The sequence below is a fragment of the Echiichthys vipera genome, assembly GCF_963691815.1.
Source record: "Echiichthys vipera genome assembly, chromosome: 16".
Lineage (NCBI taxonomy): Eukaryota > Metazoa > Chordata > Actinopteri > Perciformes > Trachinidae > Echiichthys > Echiichthys vipera.
The window spans coordinates 25,058,724-25,086,206 of NC_139841.1; the positions used below are offsets into that span (position 1 = coordinate 25,058,724).

At 40.7% G+C, this 27,483-nt stretch overlaps 1 protein-coding gene across 2 annotated transcripts in view; it reads left to right on the top strand.

Moving 5' to 3' along the window:
* erbin (erbb2 interacting protein) overlaps window positions 1–27,483 on the top strand; it is a 59,084-nt gene that overhangs the window by 4,315 nt on the left and 27,286 nt on the right. For both annotated transcript variants that reach the window (XM_083930485.1, XM_083930486.1), the window contains exons 2-7: window positions 5,926–6,000; window positions 22,133–22,327; window positions 22,684–22,801; window positions 24,493–24,571; window positions 24,703–24,792; window positions 26,810–26,866. In XM_083930485.1, coding sequence (XP_083786611.1) covers window positions 22,142–22,327; window positions 22,684–22,801; window positions 24,493–24,571; window positions 24,703–24,792; window positions 26,810–26,866 — 530 coding nt within the window. In that variant the 5' untranslated portion in view covers window positions 5,926–6,000; window positions 22,133–22,141. The remainder of the gene's footprint in view (window positions 1–5,925; window positions 6,001–22,132; window positions 22,328–22,683; window positions 22,802–24,492; window positions 24,572–24,702; window positions 24,793–26,809; window positions 26,867–27,483) is intronic.

A 27,483-nucleotide genomic window follows, 5' to 3' on the forward strand; every position in this document is an offset into this window, starting at 1 on the left:
GGCCAACTTCTGTTACGGCGCTTCGCTCTGCACACAGTTTCAGTGTTTGAACTGGTGCGACATCTTTGTTTAAGCTATTAGTAAAATGCTGTGTTTATACATGTGCTCTGACTGGTTTGGGTAGGAGTTCTGTCTGTGTTTGAGTCTTTCCGTGGCTTTTCTGTGATCCCTCAAATTCTCTGCGGAGGCTGGTGGTGATAAGTGTTTTGGATGCCAAGTAGTGCTTGTCCTGCTCCCGTTAAATAAAGCAGGTGAAAGCATGCAGCACAGTGCAAAAACAATGGGTTATTTGATTGCAATCGGGGACTACAGTTTTGGTCACGTGACAAAGCAAACTCATGGGATTAGTCAACCACCTGAGGAAGACTAGTTTTGGCCAAGCCACTGTCATGACCATGCAGACTAAAGGGAGAACTGGGAACAAGATAGCAGTGTGCAGGCTTTTTTTGTTTGAAGGTATTTGTCAGCAGGAGTTTATAGATGTGCCTGTGCGTCCTGATGATCGCATGGGATTTGTGAGCAAATGATGAACTGGGTTTTCAGTGTCACAACAGTGCGGGTAGATCACCATGGTAACTAAAGCTGCAGAGCTAACTTGATCTGGAGCAGGCTATATTCAGACTAGGGGTGTCCCGAGCTGATATTTATAATTTATAGCAACGTTGCAGTCCTACTGACCTTCCTCAGGCTGTATTAAAAGCACTGACACCTCTCTGTCAGCTCTCTGAGAGACTCATTTGTTCTGACTTTTCTTGAAGATGTGTTTGTGTGATATTTATCTCACTGTTTTCTTTCTAATGATACTTCAAATAACCCTCCAAATACATTCTACCTTTAGTGTTCAATTGATTTATACACATTTTCCAACATACTTAGGATTTTGATTCACAATCTGTTGAGTGTCTGTGGGTCTGCAGCAATATTTGACCACCACTTTGATTAATTTATCATTATAAAAAACAAAGATATGAGCTCATGTTTATTGGTTTTCTCTTCGTCTATTGCCCAGCCTGCTTATCGACACAACTGTAGACATCAATATTAAATTAATAGCCTGTTAAGTGCAGTGACAGCCTTTCATACAATAGATAGATGGATGGTACATAACACGTTTTGTGGGTCTGTATTTTGACACAGTAACTGTGGACATTTGCATAATATTCGACATGTTGTTCTATCACTTTTAACATACATCTGTGCATTCAGTTTCTCCCTAATGATTCGCCTGCTTCTGTGACCCAGTTAGCAGAACATCTGTCCCTGCCTCATCCAGTCTTGCTGTTTATCTGCAGATATATTCATAAAGCCAAATCCATCTGTAGTTTGGTGTCTTCTAGCTGATAAAGACACCGCAGAGGAGTATGCTGTGGCCATCTCCCCTACATAACATTTGCAACACATTCCTGGAATAACAACAAGACATGTATGTAGTGGAAGGATTTGAAAGGGTTTGATTACCAAAGAGGAAAGAAAAATTCTTAGTAAACCCTGCAATAAATGGTCTGTTGTAATATCTGCGCGATATATGCGTCATATCTCTGCTAGAAGCTGCATTCATGCTGTGTTGTTTAACTGCAATACGCATTGTCTTCAGGCTGTAAGCAGACTGAGCTTAAGTCAGCGCTGTCTTGGTTCAGAGTCAAACAATACCTTAGCATAACAGCAAAACACTGGCATGTATCCTGGGTCAGTGTGGTCATCCTCTGCCAGGTATCCCCACTGGTGGTGGATACACAACACAGATACAGTATTTTAAGTGTTAAATACTTGATTGCATATGTAACATGGCTGTACCGACATTGGGTTTCTAACAGTTTAGTTGCAGTTGGCTCGTTTAGTTGTATGATATGTCTCTGAATTTAAATCATATCCACTGAAATGCACTGAGAATTGTTTATACGGTTTGGGAAGGTGATTGGGCTCAGTGCAACCTGGTTCATCCATATTCATGTCCATTCATATTCACTGCAGTGGAACATGCAGCCAAAAAAGGTTTTTGTTTTTATAAACTCACTGATTTGACAATATATTTTATAAATATAGTGTACTCTGTTCCATTTCCTGTCTGGTTCTTAATACATTTGTTCCAGCTAATCATATTACTTTTGGCACTGACAAATACCAAGCCTAACCCCCCCCCCCCCCCCAAGAAGATCAATATATTGATCTTGCCCTAAATTCTTCCCTTATTTAATCTGGATCTGTGTCCTTATTTAATCTGATTATCAAGTGTTTACAAAAACAGTTGGTAACCAGTTTCAGGAGACAGGCTGCCCACGATCGATTCCCCACTGGTCTGGAGTGATGAGGAGACAAAGCATCCCTCTGAACAGACTCTGACCCACCTACCCGGACTATTTTGTGACTATATCCAGTTGCGATGGATTGCAGCTCCAATCAATGCTTTATGCACCTCACGCATATCTTAAGTGCTCTTGAGCAGATAATTTCCCCTGCCCAATATGCAAATTATTATTGCTATCACCTTCATTTCCATTGCCGTCCTCAAAGACAAAACTACAGGCTGTCATTCACTCTTGTTTCCCAGGCCGACGTTTGGCTGATACAATTTGTCTTGTTTATAACCCATGTACAGGGATCCATAATGTCACTGTTGTTGCTCAAGGGCATTGTGGTTCGTTGTTGTTACTTATTTCACATAACCAGTGTCTCCACTGGCACAAAAATGACATTTAAGTCTCCTTACACATCATACAGAATTACCTAAATGTCCCTCCAGTGTAGTCCATGATGTATTTGACCACATGTGGCCGCGTCCTCTGACTACCTCCAATTGTTGAGTCATTGTGTTCTGGGTGGAATCACACTTGTTTTTAGAGCTGTTCATTTGTAAAACGATCGCCCCAGCTGCATTTAAGTGTAACATATGAACAGTTCACCATTAGCTAAATCTGGCAGTGTAATTCAAATGATCTAAAATCTGGCTTGTGTGCACAGGGAAAGTGGTGGGTTCGGGCCTATAAAGACGCTCTATTGCTGCAGTGTGCTGCGATTGAAATAAGCTTAACAAGCTGGTCAACGCCTTGTTCACTGACCCCAGTAAACCATCGCCAGCCTGTGATGTTTACATCTGTTTACCACGAGTGCTAAATAACTTACAAGTCTTATCCATTCCCACCTTGATCTGTGAGTATCTTCTCTCAGTGCTGATGTCATTAACCAAACACACCTTTTAGCTGCAGTGACTACAAGTCTTTGTGTTTGCTCACAGCGTCCTACAGCAGTCAAATGAAGCCAAATTTGATTTTAGTTTACAATGTTATGCAAAGTCTATTAGCGGAGCAAAGGAACAGAGTCGCCGGGACAAAGAACAGAAAAACTGGTGTTATAAATACTCAATTATGCCCAATAATAGAAAATAATGACATTATTGTCATGGCAAACAAAACAAACAAGCAATTCTATTACTCAATTTCTTTGCTTGACTACATAAAAAGCCTAAATAAGCTGGTTGGGGTGATTTTTTATTATTATTATACTAATATTGTGTGGCAATTCTGTCTCAATAATTACGTTACATGGATTTCAGAACGCCGACGGCAACGGAGCGAAAATCAGCTGTAGTTTCTCTTAGATTATATTTATTATTAACCACTATTTATGAGCACATAATTCACGATCCAGGACAGAACATGACAGCTCATGTAAAACAATGTGTAGGGGATTTTTCTTCAACCATCTCCTTTGGTATCACAGTTTGGCTGCAGTGGTGACGGATCTATCTGAATGAAAAGGCGAGTAGCTGCATAGGAGACAAGGAGACTGCCGGTATAGCTGCAATGCCCCCCCTCCCCCACCGTGCGTGCCAACACCCCCCTGATTTGAAAATTGACTCTGCTCCTGCTCTATTCCAGTGTGTGGAAGGAGGAAACTTTTGTTTGGCACGATTCAGTATCCCAAACAGATGAGATGAGGATAAAGGCGCCCGAGAGGAAGTGGAGCAGAAACTAACGAGTGTCAGTGCAGTCCAATGTGTGCAGCTGATTGGGAGACTCTATGAATAAGTCAAAATGTCTCTTTTGGCTCTCTTTCTCCTCCCCTCTTTTTTTTTTGCTTGTTTTTATCCCTCCCTCTTCCCTGCTCTATAGCTCTATTGTCCTCGATGAGGACGATAGGGAGGGATGATCCTATCTTTTAGCTGGCTGTTTGTCTCAGATCCGCTGGCAAAGCTAATGCTTTTGCAGACATGCACGGACAGTAGTCTGTGTTGTGTCGCGCTCTGACCTGAGAAGCAAAATGATCCCGCATTGCAAAGCGAAGTCTTGTTCAGATTGTCATTTTCGTTTTTAGACGAGCTGGATTACCTTCCTAAAATAGACAGCTTTCAGTAAAATGAGCTGGTTTTCTTTGTGCGTTGCCACGCATGTCGCACTAATGCTCTACAGCCTCAAATTCTTGTCAAATTGTTAATTACGCTTACTGAGAGCTGTTAAAAAATCGATTTATTTCTATCTACGCTTCTTGTGTGTCCTCAGGCGGGACTAACTTAGGCACATAGGAGGAGCCTTGCTATTTCTGTATATCCTAAACTTAATAAATTCCACCCTTATTCACAGCTCCACGTAGATGGTAAAGTAATCGCTGACAAATCAGATTTTTTTGTCCAACATACTGAACATTAACTTCAACAGTTGCACAGCCAACCTCTAACAAGCATAACTTAACATGATGAGAGAGGAAGAGGTTATTTTGACCTAAATTTAAGTGCTAATTAACATGCACCATGGAATATTTAAGAAAAAAGATCTTACAGGACACGATTTTACAGGAGCTTAATCTAATCCCATCATTCAGTTTGGATTTTGGCAGATTTCCATCATCACTAACAAGAGATTAGACAAATGATCAATACAACGATAACTAACTCTTCAGTTTTCTGGCAGGTCATGTTATCGTACCACTTTAAGGGCGCACTCACACTGTCCATCCGTACCAGGCCCAAACAGGTTTTACGGGTAAAGTCTAGTTTGTTTGACCAGTGTGAGTGCAACCCTACCGCGCCTAGCTGCTGCACGCTTGCTGGCCACGGACCGTTTAGGAGAGGTGGGCTTTTGTAAAGCACGTTTGCACATGTACGAGCACAAGTGTGCGCACGTGTACGAGCATGAGGCCTACGACGGTTCTGACGTAATGTATGCAAGCCTGTTCGGACATAGAAAAAATAAGGAGGGACCATGCGCGGCCATTTAAAACAATGGCAGTGAAAGGTTCACGTTGGTGTGATGCGGAGGTGGAGTGTTTACTGCAGATTTGGTCGATGAAAATGTTCTAAAACAGTCGACAAGACGCACAAAAACTCTGAGGTCTATGGAAAGATTTGGAAACAAAGCCACGCATCGTGATGACGTCATCAATGCGCGTGACGTGTGATGACGTATAGGCAGCAAAAAGTATTCGCGCGAGGTCCAGGTAGTGTGAGTACAAACGGGCCTGGAGGGGGGGGGACAAGTACCCTAAAGCACGTGGCACGGTACGGATGAACAGTGTGAGTGCGCCCTAAGGCTGTTTTACATCTGTGTGTCTCCCAATTCAGTGCATTGATAATTTTTTGATTACCAGTTTTGTCAAACCGATTATTGTCTATCTGTTTATAATTCCTATGGTTGTGTACTGTTGTGGGTTTTCATATAATTCACAGCTCTATTTCTCTGATGAAGGGAAAGTTGCAAGGAAAGCTTTTCTATAAAACTCTATAAGAAAAATGTGTTGCAAGGGTTAGCAAAGTTGGCATCTTTCAAATTCCACTTGTTTAAACTTTAATAAGTCATTGCAAGATAACTCCACTAATATTCTGAGGCGCAAGAGGAAGGTATACTTTTTGAAGCGGCTTGTTGTTGATGTTTGGACTGTTTCCTTTATGCGTTGGTGCTCATGTTGTCTTTTGTCTTTGTCCTCTGTCATTAGATAAGCAAATTGTTGCTGTTGGATTTATCCTCTGACATCCACTGGGATCCAGGCGCTTGAGTCCTAAATGACAAGGTATGTAAATTAACCCATTTAGGTCATGCAATTTTCCCATTTTCAGCAGTTAGGTGACAAAAGGCTAGATCTGTTGTTTGTTATTTGGATTTAGATTTGAATTTCTTTCCCTAATGCTCAAAGGACGTCCGTATGAACAGTTTTAGTCTCACGGAAGTCATGTATTTACGTCAAACACTCGTCCATCTCCAACAAGAAATAACAAGAGTGCCCCACCCTGTTCTCCTGGAGGCCAAGAGACATGATACACCTGCCAAACTAGATCTGTATGCAATCTGCATCCTATTTCATCTTAAAAAGATTTATTTTTAATAGCTATAACAGGGTTATAGTTTTTCCCAGACCATGCCCCGTTAACAATAGAATACAATGCTTTTTAAAAGTAAAAGGTTTCCAGTCAGGTGGTGATTTAACACAATGTCTTCCTTTACCTCGACAAAATGTATTTAATAGCCTGAAAAAGATCTTAACCAAATTCTTGTGGAACAACAGATGACGATGATTGAGACTGACGTTGCTGTACTTACCTTGTGACGATAGGGGACATGAACAGGTTTGACTTTAAAAGCTCAAGGGTTTTGTTTTGTCTGAAGTGAAAAACTTCCACATTTACTTGTTTGACTACTTGGTTTTTCCTGTAAGTCACAGCCGCTCTGTTTGCATAACTTTCACAGCGCTGCAGGCTTTGCATCAATCCTCATTTGATACCTGGATCTAAACCAAGGTCAACACACTAGTCTCTCATTTCCGCAATATTTTCTATTTTCATTTTGTCATTTTATTAAAACCAAATATCATGGGCAGAAGACTATTGATGTACTGCTACATAGTGATTGCAGGGCTACAGTATGTAAGCATGCTTTCCGCACTATGATCAATACATGTCAGTTTAAGGACTGATACAGACCCATACTGGGCTAGACTCATGTAAACATTGAAAAGGATCATGTTTGACTGTCTTTTTTCATTCTAATTTGACACACTGATATAACTCTTTTCATGGAGCTACAGTTTTACCTTTCGAGGCCAGTGTCAGAGTGTGCAGGACCTTTTAGCGCGTACGTGCGTGCGTATGTGTGTGTGTTTATAATAATAGCTGTACAGTATCTACAGATTTAATTAACTATCCTTATACATGTGATTAAATATCGTACCAGAACATCTAATTGATTATTCTATGCACACAGTTTCAGCTGACAGTGCATTTGGCTTTGAAGCAACTTTGCCATTATTAGACCCTCAGAATCATCTGCATAATGAGGTACAGCCCCTCGTCTCTCTTGCAAGACATTAAATTGACAGCGTTAGTATCTAATTACTGCTCAGTGACTTTTTCCAGACACTTTGGGGCAACAGGAATAATATGTTAAACACAGAACATGTCACTTTCTTTTTTAGCGCTATTTCTTTGTCTCAACAACAGGGAAGTATCTGGATCTTGAGTTGCTTAGTGCTCCACTATGTTCACGAGATAGCCACTAACTGTGTCGGAGGCAGTTTGATGTTTCACAGCTCTTTCGCTGAAAACAGACCATAACGATGCTACAAGATCGGTGAAAGTGAACTAGCGATGTCAAGATGAACTGATTTTTCCTCAACTGCGGTTTCATAACTTTAAGAATTGAATAAGCAATGATATCTAAGGTGTCCTGATTCCTGAAGTGTGTGCTCGTCGGTTTGTTTTGTCTGTTTGAGAGAGTCGTGCCACTCACCTGAAGTGTTGAGAAGAAGAGTTGTAAAAATGTAAGAGCAAACTGACAACCCAGCCTTATATCCACCCCAAAAATGTTGGATCTCTATAAAATGAGCAGGGACTTGTTGTAGAAGAGGGTTATCCAGTTTGAGAGCGTGGCGTCTAAAAGTGACTGTAAATGTTTGAACATCTTGGAGAAAATCATCCACCCCTTCATGCTCAAGCCAAGGTAAAAAAAAATAATTAGAGAATGAAACATTAGTTCTATGAATATGTGATTAACCCTCCATTTTAATGCTTTGATGCTTGGGCATCTTTTTCCTTCCTTAGTGTCGAGCAATAATTTCCCTGATTTATAATCCTGAAACCCATGAAACTGTGATATTTCTTCTTACAGTTATCATCAAAATCATCAAAGCACAAATAATTTCACATAAATGATCGAGATCATGTCGCTCTAATGCCGATTTTGAATGGATATATTATTAATCTGTATTTTACAATCGCAAGCTTATCCTGATTCAGAAAGTGAAACTTCATTATTGTAAAGATAAATATCGGATAAATATATATTTTAATTAAATCAACCTCTCAAAGTTCTTTTTAGCACAACTTTTATTTAAAATGCTAATTTATAAAGCAATTACAGTGCTTTCGGGTTATCGGGGGGGCCGTGGCTCTCTAACTTAGGGCCCGTCCACACGAAGACACGTTTTCCTGTAACCGCATAACTTAAGTATCATTTTGGCCAACCATCCACACGCAGTCGGCTTTAGCGGTGCCTGAAAACGGTATCTTTTCCCAGAGTTGGGAAGATTTGAAAACGCCCCCATGGCGTTGTCGTCTGGACGGAGAAACCACATATTTTGTTGAACTATGCCGTCATCACCCCCACGTCGAACCTCTAACCCTGCTGCGTCACATAACAACAATAGTGTTGCTGCGTGGAGAGAGACACGGACCCATAGACTGAACTGTACTCTGAGCGACATGCAATTAGCTCAACCACACATTTCTCCTTTTCCCGATGGTCTGAATAAGTCGTTAAATCGGTTGCTAGTCTCTTTTTATAAATAAAGTTGCCAAGAAGGTCTGAAACGTCGCGAAATCTAACAAGACAGTGCCCGTCTGTGAGTGCTTTAGTACGGGGAAGGGGCTCATAGCACCTACTGCTCAGTGAGGACACTAACTGCAGATTGATTCGTGCACCAGAGTCCAAAACACCACAAAAGTCTCTAATAACACCAGAAACGGTCGACAGATTTCTCTCTAGGATGGATGAGGATTTGGGAAGTTGCCAAATTTGGCAAGAAAGCCTCTGGTGTTTGTATTATGATTATACACAACAGAGGCTCTCCCTCTCTTCTGCTCCTTTGTTGGTGTATTTCTGTGGCAGTTACAGCGCCACACCCAGGCCTGGCATGTGTATTACAGCGTTTTTAGCCAGTTTCACTGGTTTCGCAGATATTTTTTGATCGGGGTCCGTGTGGACGGAGAATAAAGAGGTGGTATTCGATGGTGTGGACGTACCCTTAGAGAAGTTGTGCTTGAGTGTGGGAAAGTCTATACGCTATATTTTGTCCCATCTTGCTTTTACAACCACATTTAATGAGCAGACTTTCTGGCTTTAGCAAGTCATTAGAGACATTTGATCCATCTCTAAATTCTCCAGTAGGCAAACAGGGAAAATGTGGCAGTTGTCTGCATGGATACAGGGCTCTGACCTGAATGTGTCTGACCTGGTTATTGAGACTTGGCAAACTGCATCTCACTCCCTCTGTCTTTCCTGCTCACATGGAAAAACACAAACAGACAAGCGACTGTATCTGATACGTGGTCCTGTATCTCTTTTTAATAGGGAAGATTCTTGGCTATCACTGCGAGGTTTTTGAGAACCTCTTTTGGTTTAAAAAATCATGTCCTTTTAAGATACACGTTATTGTAAATACATTTGAGAATACCTTGTGTAATTGAGTACCCTGTGAAGACAAATCAAGATATTTACCTTCACCCTGTACTATATACATGTTATTTTGATGTTGCTTTTTATGTCAGGCTTGCTAATGAACTATCCATTCCCCTTGATTTTTCCATTCTTGGCCATCTGTGGGAGTAGCCTAGATCATGAGCAGATAAGCCCTCCAGGTCCTTTGAGCTCTGTGAGATGCAAACCAGAAAAGCACAATTGATCACACTTGAACTTGCTGAAAATGCATATCAGCATGCTTGTGAATTGGCTGCCTCTCTCTCCTGTCATGCTTCAAAATAAACTGTTATGGTAAATAAAGTAACTCAAAGTGTCACATGGTAGTGATCTTGGTGTAGAACGGTTACTGCTATATTGTGGCTGTCACATGGTGCATCTCTGCTATTTAGAATAATCCAATTTAGATTTTTTTTTAAATTCTTCTGAATAAAAGTGCATTAAAGATATTTAGCCCGGCTCACAACTTTGCATTAATGGCTATCTTTAATGTCCTATAATGTCCATTGAGAAAGGAGTGTTAGTCCATAAATGTTGTAGCTGGAAGCTGCATGCAGTCTATCGGCGGGGACTTTTCTTCATCCCCAAAAACAGCAATAATATAGACTTCTGAATGCATTTCAAAGTAGGGCTGGACAGTAACAGTTGCCATGTTACCATCGGCAACCATTTTGACAAATAGACAATTTTTGACGCCTGGTAGCCTGCAAATTAAAAACGGGGACAGCAAACAAACCGCAAAAACTTGTCCACAGGCACCAGTTTTAGAGACGATGGCGAAGCAAATTTAGTTGTTTGACTGTAGAAACATCTTAAAGAAAATTCTTTTGTTTAGTTAGCTTTATTCTTTTATGTAACATTTTCATTGTTAAGCTGGCGTATAACTGCATAGTGTCTGAATTACTTGGTACACAAGGCGACTAATGATGGCATCCGTATTTTCAGTTTCAGCCACCAAAAGCTGATGTCTTCAAAGGCAACGGTGCACATGCAAAATGTCACCAAAGTGGAGAGTTTCTTTTTTGCTGCCATATTTATTTGAAACAGCTGGCTATTTTTTATTTGTGCCGTATCATAGTTTACTCGCTATGCATAACAACAGGAAGGTATTCCATTGTTCTTGCTTGTTGCAAGGAGGCATTATTGGCAGCTGCCATATCATTAGTGCAGTGGGTTATGGTTAGTACTGCCTGCATTAAAATGATTGTAAGATGCTTAGGAGCACCAGGAACTTTTTAATTGGCTCATTTTTACCCAAAAATGTTACTGTAATGATTAAAAGCCAGATTTTCTACATTCTAGATTAATGTCTAAACCTAATCTGCGAATCTACTGTTGTAAAGAACCTGAAAGCTGTGAAATTGACTCAACTCCTTAACCCTTAGAGTTACTGCAACATCGTTATTAAGGGCTAATGTCATTGTTCGGGTCTTCTCTCTGCAGAAATAAGTCTCACGGGCTCATTTAACTGGATCTCATATTTAATTAAAAACGTACCCGCAGAAGGGATTTTTAAGCAGACTACTATTTATAACCAGCAGGGCTCTCTCCTTCTTTGCCCTGGTTATGTCTCGATGAGGAAGAAACTGCCCTTCAAAAATCCAGACTTCAATTCTCAACAGTGTCTGACCTAAATGTATGGTTTCAGGTGTTTGGACATGGTATGGATCACCATCTAGAGATGCTCCAAGCTTTGTTAGGTTATCCCCAAATCAGCTTTGGGGATAACGATGACCTGGACAAATGAGAACACGCACAGGCTTTGTTTTCTATGCTTTAGGAGGAAATGGGAAAGTTCAGGAATTACCAGCCAAATTATTTAAAATGAAAGTTGCCCAGTTTAGATGATGCAACATTTATGCAAACAGTTATGCAAACCATTTTAGCAGATCAGCAGTAGACCTTTTCATCTTGTTGCAGCTTCTTGCTTTTCAAAACAAATGGCTTTGCTTTGAGTTTGTAGCACTCTTTAGGTCCACAAAGACCTCTCAAACCATTGTAAATGGGACATCAAGTGATAAGAGAAATGGTAAGAAGAAGGGAGGAAGAGTCATGCATGTATAGAAAATGAAAGGGACAAAATGATCAGCAGAGTGCTTTGCTACAGAAGGCCGCCATGTTACGGTTGATAAAGCAGCTAGTTCATTCGATAAGGCAGCTCTGCACTCTTTGAAGCACAGAAGACTGTCTGCTAAACCTTGTTAATAAACAAGGCTTCGCTGACTACGATACACGTTCCCTCAGTTTCACGTGGAATACCAAGCAGGTGAAATGATTCAGTTATTGGACATACACTTCACTATGCTGCACACATTTGATGGGCTTCTCTGCAACTTTGGCTCAGGGATAAGGCAAAAGTCTTTCCTCCTTGGTTTTCTTCTTTCATTAGACCAGCCTACATTTGCAGGACAGTCATTTGCAAAAAAAAAAAACAACCTGTCACCTGTACACGTCGTACTTTTGGGACAAAATCGACAGCTGTGGTGAGCCTGTCTCACAGGATACCCTGTTGTTGCACCTCTCAGCTGAATTATCGTCAGTCTTCATGTTTCCAGGAAGTGGCTTTCAGAGACACAACAAGGTAGTCCATAAAAGGCTGCAGTTGTATTTCTGATCATGAAACTTTGTATATACATTATTTGACCTGCAAGTGGAAGATTTGCTTTCTAATAGCCAGAGGACGCATACCTTAGTAGTGGTAGAGTAGTGTACTGGTTCATTTGTCTAAACTACTCACATGGACAGACTTTGTATGCACTGAATGCATAGTGTTTGATCAAATCCTAGCTCAAAGGAAATACTTTATATGCAGATTTGAGCATGCATTTTAGCTGGTTGTCACAAAACACTGTGTATAACAGGGAATCATGTTCATTGTGATGCATTTACAGAGAGAAGGCCCTCACCTATTGGTGGACCCCATGGGACCTTATTTTCGTTAATAAAAAGGAAAGAGCCACAAGCTGTAGGCCATACACTACAAACATGATGTTTGTCAATTTAAAAGATACTTTTGCAAGTCAAGAAGGTCACACTGTGTCTCGGGTTTGTCGGAGTACCATTTAGTTTTATGTGAAACTGCTCATCAACCTGCAACTACATCTTTAGTCTTGCACAATATACGTTACCTTTACTTGCTAACTAGCTAACTTGGCTATGTTCCACGACACATTTAACATTATCGTACCTGCTGTGGATTATCTAGTGGTTCTTGTTTTATCAACCCAGAAGTGAAAGAAGGAACAAGACCCATTGTTTGTGGGAGTAACGTTACGTCCCCATAGAACACACAGGCACCGTAGCTGTAGCAAGACGTCACTCGTGCAACTGCGGACGAGTCTTTCTAATATACGTATTTTCATACGTATATAAAATACATATTAAAAATTTGTTTTATACTCCAACTGGCTTTCTATGGCTTGAGTTACACACATATGTTTGTCAAACAGGATAAAGGATTATAATCTTCAATAAAGGACAAACTGTCAAGAGAGATTGTGCAGAAAATGTTGTTTCATTTTACTATTCCATGTGTTCGTTATCAGTAATCTTCTACATCCACTGAATCAATTTTTGTGCCAGAATTACCTTGGTTAACCAGTGCACAAATGCCAGGGCTGCTCTACATATTTACTTCATAGTGACATTTCAATACCAAGTGAATTGCAGGACAGACTGCTACCAGTTTGCATGAAAGGTCAGAAGATAAACATGCTTATTAATCGATATTGCGTGCAAGAGAGGACATTTAGAAGTTGTCCGCCTTATGCCTAGTCGCTGTCCTTCTCTAGGGGATCCATGGCATCTCCATCACCTCAGCGTTTGTGAAGACCCGGACAAATGAAGTGGAAATAAGACTGCATTCATTTGCCTTAGGCCCATTCATGTCTAAAGAAATAACTTGGGAATTATTCATTAGAGTAATTATGATAGTCATCTCAAAGGGAGTTGAAACGAAGACGCCCTGGATTCAAAATATTTGAAATCATCTGCACTAGGAGCCAGGCTAAGTGTGCGGAGAGTAGAGCAGAGAGAACGAAATGTATCCCATTACAGCTTTAGTTGGTTTCAATTAGATGTGACTGCTAAATTAAAGGTTTGTTGGAATATGTACATGCTCCATTTCCCTTGATGAGAATATTATTATTCTGCTGGATGCTTTCAGCTTATGCAATTTTTCTCATAACCTCTTTAAAGAACAGCAGGCCCTTTTTACGCACCATTCAACAACACATGCATCAATATAAGCATTCATCCAAGTACATTATATTTGTTTACTTTTTGCATTAGTTTGCTTACTGGTAATCCATTTTGTACTAGTGCCAGGTCTTTATCAATAGTTGTAATGAACTAAATAATAATTAATCAATGCAGAGTATGCTTGAAAGCAAAAGAGCTACCCAGTGGACCAATTTAATTCAAACTTCATGTTTTTTTTATACCTAGGACAACACTTGGAATTACAGTTGAGGTGTGTTTGCATTGTTTGCACATTTGTGAGACAAACACACAGCTAAACTTTCTCAAACACAAACGTTAGTGGGCTCAGTCAGCTCTGTGTCGTTGGGTGTGAGGACTGCATCTCTACACACTGTTTTTATGGTCAATACAGGGCAATGTAGGAACGTGTGAAACATTTCTTTTCTTGTGCAGTGACTGAGAATTTTTTTTTTTTTTTTTTACTTTTTTCAGAGCATTTACAGGAGATGAAAAGCCGTAATTAAACATATTCTGATATAAAGGAATATATGTAGGTTATACGTAAATGTTCAAATACATACAAGTCTCGTTGTTTTTATGAGTTCAGTCTATCCGAGCCGGTGTGCTCAGAGTAGAAAATTGGGAAGATGCTGTAAAAGGGCACTCTCGTCTTTGTCACAGATCAGATTACTTACCCTCATTTCACCACGAATTCAAAGAAAACAATCATGGTTTTGTTTTCTAGAGTCACGCAAGACCACTGAGACCTAAGATCGCTGGTGAGAACCAAAACCAGAGAGGCAGAGCGAAACTGGAACTTCAGGTTCCACTGAGCTGCTTACCCCCCGCTACAGATACTACCAACAAGATTGTCTTTCTACCCATTTCAGCTGTAACTCTAGCCATCGTTTCCTGGTTTGTAGTTTTTTTAGTCATGGATTGTTTGCTATGTTTAGTTATAAAGCCCTACTTCGGGAGTAAAGCCAACATCACCAGCAGTGGGAAAATAAGAAAGAAGGCATAGATATGAGTCTAAGCTGTGCATGAGAATGCTAGTTTGAGAGTATGGAGCTCGGAGACACGGCTCTGTGTGTCTTAGTCAGTTAGTGAACTGTTGTCCTCTTAACTCAATATGCCACTGCATTATTGAGAAGCAGCAGTTCCCCTGTTGTGCCGTAGCTGCAGTTGATTGTGATGCTGTTAATGAGGCGCACAGGGGAAAGACCTCACTGGGGACTACGTTGTACACACAGTACTTCGATGTTCCCACCTTTCCCCTGCAGTGTACACCATTATATATTTTTCACAAATATACTTAAAATGAAAGATGTTGTAAATAAAAAAAATGCTTCAATAGCAACTGTTTAGAGATAATATAAGTAAAACTGAAAAAAGCATTTCTGAAGGTTGTTGAAGTTGCCGTATTTTTCTGTGACCAGACATTTCCAAAAAATTTGGGACAGTACCAAATTCAGAACCTTGAATCCTGTCACTAGTGTAAATCAATACTAGTGTAGAGTTTTTTCTATGTACTGTAGTGCCGCAAAGTAATAAACAACTACACGTAGCGCCGACACATGTTAAACATCCATGGAGGGAAATTAAACCATCCATCGCTCGCATGGAGCCCTGTGTCCTGGGACCTGGTGAATGTCCAGACAAAAAGCAAACATTTACTGTTATTGTTCATTGACATTGAATGTACTGGAGGCCAGGCCCACCCAACTCCCAACTCAACTAGGAACTGTCATCTCTCAATAGGATTTAGGGCTGCGACTATTAGTCACCATCTACTGTATGTCTTCTGTGTAAAATCAGCCACATGCTTATTTATTTTGCACTGTTGTGTCGCAATAAGTGTCATTTGAGAATTCAACGAATCTCAGAGCAGTGAACTTGAAGTTGCATTCCACAGTAGTGTGGCGTCTTATTCTGAGGAACACTCGTGGGAAAAAATAAACTTGAGTTGTTGTAAAATATGCTGCCTTAAGTTTATGTAACTAGACATTTAATTATACATATGCCCAGAAAACGACTATTGTGTGAATTGTACTGGGATGCACAGAGCAACTGAACTTTTCTTTCCGCACTGGTTCTTCATGAGTCCATGAATAATACAGAAGATCGGAAAGGACATTATGCCTAGTTGAGAAAAGTTAAAGCTGCATTAAAGGAATGGTGAGATAGGCCTACAACCCGCTTGCACTCTGCCCCGCATTGAGGAAGTGACTATTTTTCTTTCCTCTTCATTCACAGACGGAGGTAGTTCAAGTGTATCCCACAGGCTTTGCAGGCTGTTGTGTGTTTTGTTTTTTTTCCCCTGCATTGTTTTTGTTGCATAACCTCTAATATACAATTTCAGCTGTGGCCCAGCAATCTTGTAACAGTCCGCTGCAATCTGGATGAAAAGCTCCTTTCATAAGGCGAGAGCTAGCGCGTACTAATCACATTCTGCCATATCAACCAGACGAGTACTATTTGCTATAAATAACACAAGCTGCTTGCTACCGTCAAATGCTACTCTTTCGTTTCCGCTTAACCCATTACACACACACACGCACACACAGACACAACAGGGTTACTACAATACCCACTGGGCCTCTATTGAATGCATATGCCCTTTAGCACCTTTTTACCTCTTGTCTATTATTTCATGCTTCACAAAGCTCCACTGGCAGGTTATGTTCTTTAAACAACCCAATGAGGTAGACTAGACATTAATTATTTGGAACAGGTGTTTTTGAATAGGAGACACACTGGAAACTACTCATTTGTTCCCATCACATTCAACTGGATGAGCTAAGAGTAGGCCAGTGAGTGATAGATCCACTGTGGAAGGACCAGGTGCTCTTTGGGAAGCACACACTTAAGCCATGTTTCCATCAAACACCTTTTGTAAAGCACCTTTAGAAGCATATATAACACATATGAACATGTGCTTGTACATAAACACTTGACTGTTGCGTTTAACCAAGTGTGGACTGTGGTGTTTGTAGCTTCACCTTATTAGTATCAGATCAGTGTGCTAGGTACCTCAACAGAGGGGTAACCAAAAACGGTTCTTTTGAAACTATCAACAACTTTTGACAATAGAAACGCAAAAATAACTGTTCCTGTTCGGTTTGAGCCTGTTGAACCTTCATTACGACACACAGCAGTGATGCACAAGTTGACTCACAGACAAGTCAAAAAGTGACAAAGCAGTGTTCAGAGTAAGCTATGTTATTAATAACTTACAGAAACATTGCTTGTAATGATACATCGTGTCTTCCTCTCTTTCTTTCCTCAAACACACACATGCGGGCACGGGCATGACGCTGCAGTCCGTCTTTATCCTCCTCCATACCGACAGTTGTAGGTCATTGGTTGATTATTGGTGCAGACACTAGACGCACCTTTTGCTTCCAGAAGGCTGGAGTTGGGGCGGATTTACGCTGCCTTTGCTTGGTCTGTGTGAACGACCAAAAGCGAGCTTTCCTTCAATTTGCTGCTGTTCCAGAATATCTATATTCTGTCTGCCTTTTTTTTTTTTTGTTTGCTTTCAATAACCAATCTCTCACATTGACCACAGGAGCACCTTTTGTAGAGCCCTCTGTACAGCTGCTTCCGCATTTCACCAGCTGTGTTTTGTGCACGACTTTGGGGAACGGGGTGCTGCTCGTACCCTTGACCGCAGTCTCTATAGCAACAGTACTGACCCAGGAGGCACTTAAGTTACAGGGAGAGAGAGATGTGGTGACTGGGAAGTGGTTTCCTGGCGCTGACTGGGATAATAAAGTGTGAATCTGTGACTGGCCTCCCCTCTGGTCTATTTCATTCACTATTGCACAGAGGAGCCGCAAGGATCACTGCCAGCCTGCTGAGTCACATGTCCACCATTCACACATGCCCACACATTTTGACATTTCTGAATAAATACAGCTAGTGTTTTTTTTTTTTTTAGATTTAACAGTTTCACGGCTCTCAAGCCAAGATGTTACTAGCACACTGACTTAAGTGAATGTGCTGCTTAAATAAGTAGGCTACGAAAGAAAATCCCTGCCAAGAGCTTAACATGTCTGGAAATCTCCATTGCATGTCTTGAACTTTTTTTTGGTTCAAAAGTCGAATGCTCTTGATGGACTAAAGCTGGGTGAATGTAGGCAGTCTTCATTCCAATAACATGTAGGTCAGTGGATAAGCCTATCTATGTTGAAGGCAGTGCGGGTCTCATTAGTGTGCCGCCTTCCAGATTACTCTCGGGGGGCTTCAAACAGCCAGCCGAGCAGTTCCACAGTTACCCAGCCCATTTCACTTTCTCATTCTCTTTATATCACAAGAACGTTTCCCCTCAAGGAAAATAAAGTCAAAACTTCATGGAAGAGAAGAAAGGGATACACAAACTGTAAGCAATACTATCATTACGTTGGAGATGGATGTTCAACAACAGTGGTGCTGTGCTTCACTCTGCCAGCAGTTAACTGAAGAAATGCTACATTTGTGCAGCAGTGAATAAACTCTTGTGTTGTGCATTATGCAAACGCTTACAGGCGTTATGCATGGTTTAGAACAGGGCTGCCCAATCCTGCTCCTGGAGAGCTACTGCCCTGCGTGTTTTAGGTTTTAGTCAGGTGTGTAGGAGCGGGGAGAAACCTAAAACATGCAGGGCAGTAGCTCTCCAGGAGCAGGATTGGGCCCCCCTGGTTTAGAAAATACTGTCCTACATGTATATATGACCTAATTCAAGCAGCTGTACTTCCTTCTGTAACGATTCATTTTAGATGACTGTAGCTCCAAATGGACACGGTGCCTGAATCACAAGTTTGTCATTCAAAGTCTCCTCATGTTGTTCACCAATTATCTTATTTGGAATTCTGGCAACACTATGCAACCTGGTTTAGTTTTGTAAAGAGTAAGGCTTGTGATGTTCTGTATTTTTGTTAGATCTCAACCAACAATGTGTTAGCTCATCTCTCGGTTCAGACATACATCCTTTCTTTATGGCTCTCAGCCCAAATCTTTAAAAAAAGATGAATAAATTCATAATTTTATTTTGTTTAATAATGTGCAATTCTAAATAACTTTGAAAAACAGCTGTGCGCGGTAGTTCTCAGCAAATATTACTGAAACAGAGTAAAGTGTGTATTTGTTGGGGACTATTGATTAATACACATTTGAAGCGCTGTTGCGTTTTTACAGTGCCAGGATTGTGTGTTCTGGATCAACTCGCTATAGCTGCAGTACACGTAGTTTCTATGTTTATGGTAATAAAGACATTTCGCCCAAAGCATGTGGCCCATTTTTTAATAGTTTTTGGACAACAATGGAGCTCTGTGGCACAGAGGAAGAAGATATAATGCTTGTTAGTAGGATCGATTTATCGTTGTCTTTTCATAGTATTTAAAAGAAAAATATAGTATCACCATCAGTAGCTCCATCAGTCTCAGTTGTACTTTGTGTTAAGTGCTAATTTATTATATAATAATTGCAAATATCGCACGCTAATCTAAGAAGCTAAACATAACTGCTAAACGTTAGTGTAGTCATTGTGAGCATGCTGGCATACACTAAGTATAGCCTTGCAGAGGCACCGGTGTGGCTGTAGAGAGTCTCGTTTTGTAATCTAGCCAACATTCCCATTTTCAGATCTTTTAACATCATTGGATGACGTAATTTAAAACCCATCCTTAAAGATTAAATTCTTCTACCAGCTTTAACATGTTCACCGCATCCAAAGTCTCCTCTTCCTTGATTTGCTCTTTCTGCTTTATATACATCTCTCCCCACAACAGGACACTTTTATCTGCTCTTGCTTCTTGATAACTTTTTCTTGCAAAACTCACAGTAACCCGCACCTTCCCCGTTTCTCCGTTAACCCATATCACACTCCCCCTTCTCCCAGTCCTCCTTCTACTCCTACTCTGCATGCGTCATCCATATGCTCAGTGCTTGTTACTCGGGGTGAATGGAGCCAAGCCCTCTGTCATCCCCTCTGGTGATAGACCAGATTACTCAGAGTATTTATACATGAGCTGCCTGCTGCTATAGCAAAAAGTGTGTGGGAGGCTTGGTTGTGCATACCTCATGTGTGTGTGGGCGTGTGCACACATGCACCCATTTTTAATGAGTTGGCGATAGAGCGGTGACTGACCGGTCAACTTTGGACCGACCTGAAAGCTTCTTTTGGAAACCATACGTTATTTATTGTGATATTGAAAACTTTTTTTAGCCAAGTGCTTTTTATATCCTCACTAAATACCATGACAGGCTATTGGGTCATACTTTGCCTAAAACAGTCATGCCTACTTTGCATTTTCCACAAAAAGCATCTCTGCGTACACATGCAAAAACATGTACATCTGATAACACGGACAATAGGTTGTATTCAGTTAACCAAATTCCATACAAAGTAATGACTTGCACTGCGTAGTTCCTTTTTCAAACATGTGGTCATGTCCTCACATAGGCTGCACAGTGTAGGTCAAGGCTATCACAATTTTACAGCTCAGTTAGCAAGCATACACAGTGAGTGGAGGACTCGGAGATTATGTACTGTGGCAGCGCTCAGATTAAGACGAGGGGGAGGAAAAGTCGCATTCTCCGCATGCTCCAAGGAACAAAGCCTCTGTTGACCAGAACACATTCCATAGTGTATACTGTACTTGGGGAAAACGTCTGTGCTGACCTTGAGTTATAAAGATTATACCAGTAAATGCATCCATGTAGCAAGTTAAAGGACAGGTTTACAACTTTCCTCCCCTCCGCCCCTTAAGCTCCCAACCAGAATTGAAAAGCTGAAAAGATTGTCGGGCTTTTATGTCTTTATTTTGCACTGGAGGGACTTTTGGATGAAACTAGTCAAAGACAAGGATTTCCAAAATGATGAGTGATTCATGACCTACTTTTTTTTTGCGTTTTTATCCCCGGCTTCAACACCAAATGAGGATACAGCATACCCACGATGATGAACAACTTCTCTTTTTGCTTAACTATTGAAATTTTCCCACTAGAAAAACAGAAATGGGAAAGTAAAAAATTGACAACACATGTCTGGCTACTCTGGGACTTTATTTCTCTTTAGCGAAACCGTTAAAAAAGGAAGTACAACTCATATTTCTGTTATATTTTTAAATCAGTTGTGTCAAGCACCCACTTTTACTGAATGGTGACAGTCAGGGATCATCTGTAATCTACTGTATATGCAAATTTGAGAACACACTGGTCCTTCTACAGAAGGGCCTCTGCACTGAAGAGACATCTACTGATGCTGTTGGAAAGCGTAGGCTCACCCCGTCGTCATCTTTAGACCTGATTCTGAATTTATTTTAAAGTACGGTTCCAAAAATAAGACAAATAAAACAGTAATGCCACGTTGAAGGGAAACTCCAGCATACGTCAACCTGTGTGTGCATTCACGTTTGCTTTTTGCCATCATGAAAGTTTACCCACCTCCTCTGCTGGAGAGATTTGGCACAAACAAAGTTAATCAGGGCAAAGATCGCAAACATCCGAGAGCTTTCCAGAAAACTTCAATTTATTTAGAAATCGACCACCAAAAGTAAACAGAACAGAAAGTAGTCCACTGTAAGTGTTGAAACAAACTGGATAATGGTGTAGAGCATCTTGGTGGTAGTAGAAAATATTAAAATGAGGTCAAGTGGAGAAGGGTTACATGTGGACAGCAGTTAAACATTGGTATCAATATCTATTATGTCTTATAGTCATAACAGATTCAAATGTGAGACTAAGGCTCAGGTTGACAAACACCAATATTTCCTTTTTTAATGAAGAACCTGAGGTTTTAAGGGGGAGGCTGTTTGATCAGATCCCTTTTTTTAAGTATTTGTGTCTGATTGTTAACACTAGGTTTGTACTGATACTTTTAAGGTATCGACCAAAATAAGCCTGTACCAAGTAGTATCGAAACTTCTCCAGTCAAAAGACACCTGCATGCAATCTTTTTAGTCCCCAATCAATTAAAAAAAACTGTTGTTCTTGGAGAACAACAAAGAAACAACATATGAGTTCTGTTCTGACATTAAGTCTGCAGTCACATAGCCATGGTTCAGATACACTGATGAGATACCAAAATCAGTGTGTGCATCACACGTTATTGTCACACAGCACTTAAAACATTACGTAGGTGCAACATTGGAGGGATAAAAATCTGAATCTTGACACTTAAAGCTGAAGTGTGAAAGTAAAATAAACATACCTTCCACTCAACTACTAATCCTCTACTCCTTTTACTTATCCCTCTGTTTTTCCCTCTCTAGTGCCTGAGGATGTCCAAGCGGAGCTTGTTTGTTCGTCTGGTGCCGTGCCGCTGCTTGCGGGGCGAGGAGGAGGCGGTGACATCGCTGGACTACTCCCACTGCAGCTTGGAGACTGTTCCTAAGGAGATCTTTAGCTTTGAGAAGACCCTGCAGGAACTCTACCTCGATGCCAACCAGATCGAGGAGCTGCCTAAAGTAAGGCAAACACACTGATGTATAGAAACTTCTACATCTACACCTTATACAACCTCTTCATTACATCGCTACATCCAATGCAATTCAATAAAACTTCATTCCAGAGGAGAAATTCTTTAAATCATTACTCATGAAGCCATTGAATATTGACCTGCTGCGTACATAAATAGTTTATCTTTTATGAAAAGCATGTATTGTGGACAATCTACGTCATTTATATTCATTTACAGAGAAGTTTTGTATGACGCAGTTGAACTTTTGAGACAGTCGGAACATTTAAACCTCTAATATGCTGTGTATTCATGGTCAACCATGTGCTTTTTGATAAAAAAATCTCTTCTCTCTCTCTCCACCAGCAACTATTTAACTGCCAGTTACTCCACCGACTGAGCATGCCAGATAATGACCTAACAGTGTTGCCAGCAGCGATCGCAAACCTCATCAATCTCAGGGAGCTTGACGTCAGCAAAAACAGTAAGAAAAATCACTACATATTTGACTATGTCTGTCTAAAGGTTAGAAGTCTTTTTGACTGCTAGATTGAATGAGTCACGAGTCCAACTGTGGCATCAGATCGTGTTGCTGAAAACTGATTCACCGGTTCAATGACCTGTGAAGTTCGAATGTGTAAATGTCCTAGTTGTCCTTGCGTTGCCATGACTGCAACTGACATCAGTCAGTATACGAAAAGTAATGAAATTACCAGTAAAAAGATGCAACATTGATACCCTGTTTGCTTCAAAGATATTCCCAGGTAAAATGCCACAGCAGGTTTCATTTACCACATGTTACGTCACAAGGCCGGGTGACTCAAAAAACCTCTTACGTGATTGATAAAGGAAGTGGACAAGCCCAGACCTGCAATATACTAGACACTTATCTTCATAGCGCAGAGTAGTAGCAGGAACAAAACAAAGCTAGATGAAGCCCCTCAGAGCTGGTTCTCACTGAAACTGTGAGAATATCAGTTCAAAGTGTTGTTCAAGTCAATGTGTCTTGTCGGTGGTTTCACAGAATGGGAAGTGACAACGTGTCAAAGTGCGACGTTTACCTCTTTGAAGATAAACACCGCACTGTTGAATATGAGGGAGAGCTTTATACTAGAAGTCCTTTTTAATTTTGCCCCTTTGAGGAAAACTTTCCTGTCAATGTTGTGCTAGCCTGACATTTAGAACAAGAAACAGCTGCAGACAGAAGTGTCTGAAGGCTCGACAGTTTGAATGCCCGGCTGCACGTAGAATCACTCAGGTGACTGCGTGCTATTTTAAAAATGTCTGTATTTCCATAACATCCTGTTGCATATTCTTCACAAAAGGCTTTGCTTCAAGCCCGTATTTTAACATTAACATCTCCGCCTGACATTATCTTTGCAAAGAGATGCTAAGCTCTGTGAGCTAAAGGAAAGTGGTAACATAGCAGGTATGATAGGCATATGAAGGTTGATCATCACTGTATAACCTTGATAAGCAATGCAGAAAAGGAGTGTGCATGCTCAGCAAAACCCTTTCATAGACGGGGAAAGGTTAAAAAGGTAGCTCTCTTATATAAATTAATTAGTGCAGAGACAGCCACGATTAAACAAACGCTGAAGAATGTGGTGACGTTCTGATGAACCAGAGCTGCATGTGCCGGGTTGACATTAAAAGCAGCTTATCCTTCTTCGCCGAGCACTCTGGGCTAAGTGTTGTGGACACAAAACAAAGTGGGTGGAAATAAACCTTTAGACTTTAGGTCACGTTCCCCTTTCTTGTGGTTTGCACATTGTGGATGTTTCGTGATCACTTGCAGACTATCACTCAGTGGTCTTTCCCCTTCCTTTCCTGCTCTTTCATTGTGTCACCTCGAGCACTCGTCTCTGTGGTTGTTTAGAGAGGAAAGGTGCAGAGACACTCTTAATGTATCTTGAGCGGCCACAATTCAGGCTGAGAGCCTTCCTGCTTGTACTCACAATCCAAGGAGTACTTGACCCACCTGTGTTTGACATTCACATAGCTTCTCCAACCGCATTATTCCTCATATTTTTGGTTTTGACAAGAGTTGTGTTGTTCTGTGTCAGTGGTAATAAAATGGTCGCGACACAACATGCAGATGTTGAATTAATGGTGTGTTGTCGTACCTTTTTAAAACCTCTCATGGTATTTATGGTTTCGCTCGTTTCTCTCCAGGTATCCAGGAGTTTCCGGAAAACATTAAGAACTGCAAAGTCCTTGCTATTGTAGAAGCCAGCGTGAATCCCATATCCAAGTGAGTACCGCCCACATGCCTATAATAGCTCTTCACCCTTAATTCATTTAATGTTGAGTATGTTAAGTATTCTGGCTCTGCAGCACTTTTGTAAAACTGATGCGAGTCCTGTTCCTGTGTGTGTTGTCAAGGCTCCCAGATGGTTTCACCCAGCTTCTGAGTCTGACGCAGCTCTACCTGAATGATGCCTTTCTGGAGTTCTTACCAGCCAGCTTCGGCAGGTCAGTATGTTCTCCGGAGTGGATCAGGATGAAATTGCTTCTTAACAGAAAAAGTACAAACTGTACTTGAGGCTGCTGGCCGTGGTATTAAGTGTATGTTTTGTGTGACACCACGTGCAGTATTTGATCCAGTCAACGCTAACATGACTTTGATCCACGATTGATCCGATACTGAATCTATCAATCAGATGACAAGTAGAACTTCCTGCCTTAACAGTCAAATGCACATATTGCTAATTTTGGACTTGTACTTATAAAACGCCTTTCTAATCTTCTGACTACTCAAGGCACTTTCACAGTGTTTGTCACATTCACCCGTTCACACTGACATTCACACTGATGACAGTGGACATCTACAACCATCCACACCACATTTACACACCCATGCGCAGCATGGGGAGCAATTCGGGGTTCAGTGTCTTGCCCAAGGACACTTCGACATGTGGACCAGGGGAGGTGGGGATCGAACTGCCAATCTCTTGAGTGGAGGACGATCCACTCTTCCACTTAGCCACAGTCGCCCTCTTAATGGTCGGACGGCATGCCCACAGGCCCTGCCAACCTTTTTCAGTCGCTGTAGTGGGCTCAATTTTAAAGCTATAGTGAAGATGAAGGTATCATCTGAAGGTAGACGATCTAAATCCATTGGTACCAGCCATGACATGCTCTGCTGTCGGGAAGCAGACTAAATAACGCTGCACGTATAGGCTAAATTTTGGCGAGGGGAAAACTGCCATGGCCATTTTCAAAGGGGTCCCTTGACCCAGGACCTCAAGGTATCTAAATGGAAATGTGTTCTATGGGTACCCATGAGCCTCCACTTTACAGACATACCCCCTTTATGATAATCCCAGATAGTTTGGGGCATAAACATGCAGTTTTTCTCATTTGGGTCTATTCTAAAACGGTGTAATTTAATATTTATGCATACAAGACTGCAAAAAACAGTCTTGGAATAACGTAAATTGGTTCTGACTGGAAAGCTGAGCCTCTTGTGGATTCAATGAGCCCAATTGTATTCAGTGATGTTAGTCTCCATAGTAGCAATTTCATTGCTGTGAGACCATTTCTGTATTCCAATCCATAATGATATGACATATTCACATCTATGGTTTTCAGATGTGGTTTCTTTTCTGTGAGGACAAACGGGTTGTTTCATTAAACCAGCAGGATCAGTCATGCTCTCACTGTTTGGAGTTTACACAATAGTTGGTCTTGTGCTTTGTGATTACACAAAACATGTTGGCCACGACATCGTCTCACTTAAAGACACGCTTTTCCTCTTAAGTCTACCTTTGCTTTCTGTATGGTCACCCCGACTCTTTGTTTTGGTGAATACAATTACTTCAGAAGTCCTTGTCATGTATCAGCACATAATAATTATTAGGGATACTGGAGAATATTAAAACTAACTATGACATATGTTTTAATCGAATCAAAGTAGACAAACAAACACATCTGCAAACTCGAGTAACGCAGGTTAATAAAGGTGACTACTGTAGAGCCGGGTGTTTAATCAGATTTTATGTTCAGTTCCCATTTTGGCTTCCAACGATTATGAAAACAGGATAATTGAGATAAATAAGTTAATAGGTTTTTTCTTCAATCCAGCGCTTTCCTTTATACTTTTGAGTTACTGACCGCAATATAGTTTACAGAAATGTCGAATATATGTTTAGTTTCACTATGGTAGGTTGTGGCAGTGCGCTACAGGATGATCTCGTTTTTTTTGTCTAATTTCTTTGTACTTATGTATTTAAATATATATTTAGATTTTTTTTAGCTATTTTTTGCATTTTCTTTTTTCAAATGAGTTTGAAATTATGTTGAATTATGTTGAAAGTCCACCGTTAAAAGGACCTGTTTTTTTTAAGTTCAATAAATTCATTGTGTTTCGAAAGTCAGTGTGTAATCATGTCAAATAATCGTGATCTCAATATTGACCCAAATATTCCTGGTAATAATAATAAAGTTAGTAAAGCCCTATACTTCAGTTATATCATGTGCTTGGTTGCAGGTTGACTAAACTACAGATCTTGGAGCTGAGGGAGAACCAGTTAAAGATGTTGCCAAAGTAAGTGTTTCTTCTTTCGTGTGTGTGTGTGTGTATATATATGTGTGTGTGTGTGTGTGTGTGTATATGTATGTATGTATGTGTGTGTGTGTGTGTGTGTGTATATGTATGTATGTTTGTGTGTATGTGTGTATATGTATGTTAGTCATGCCTGTGTCATAAATCGTGTCAAGACTTTTACCGCTTATTTCCTCACCGTCACTTCCTCGCCACATCTCTGCTGTCCTCCATCCTGCCCTTTTTTTTTTTTTTTTTTTTACTGAAAATTCACTCCCCGTACCTCTCTCACTTTAGCATTAGATTCCACGGTGTTACATAAGAGCCCCCTTCGCTCGGCTGCTTGCTGTGGCAGGTTTTATAATCCTCTGCTGAGACAGTGGTGAGGGCTATTTCACCATTTGAGAAGGTTACAGAAAGTGGCGCTGGGAGGAAATGTTGGAGAAAGTTCCCGGGAGCTGTGGGGGAAGTTACTTTCTCTTTCTGTCTTCTCTCATGCTTCACTTGCTGTATCATTCCCATTTTCTTAGAAAAACTGTATTTCTCTATTTGCCTTTTTATTTTATTTTTTATCCTTTCCTCCCTCGGGCTCTCTAGAGTTTACTTTATCTCACTCACTT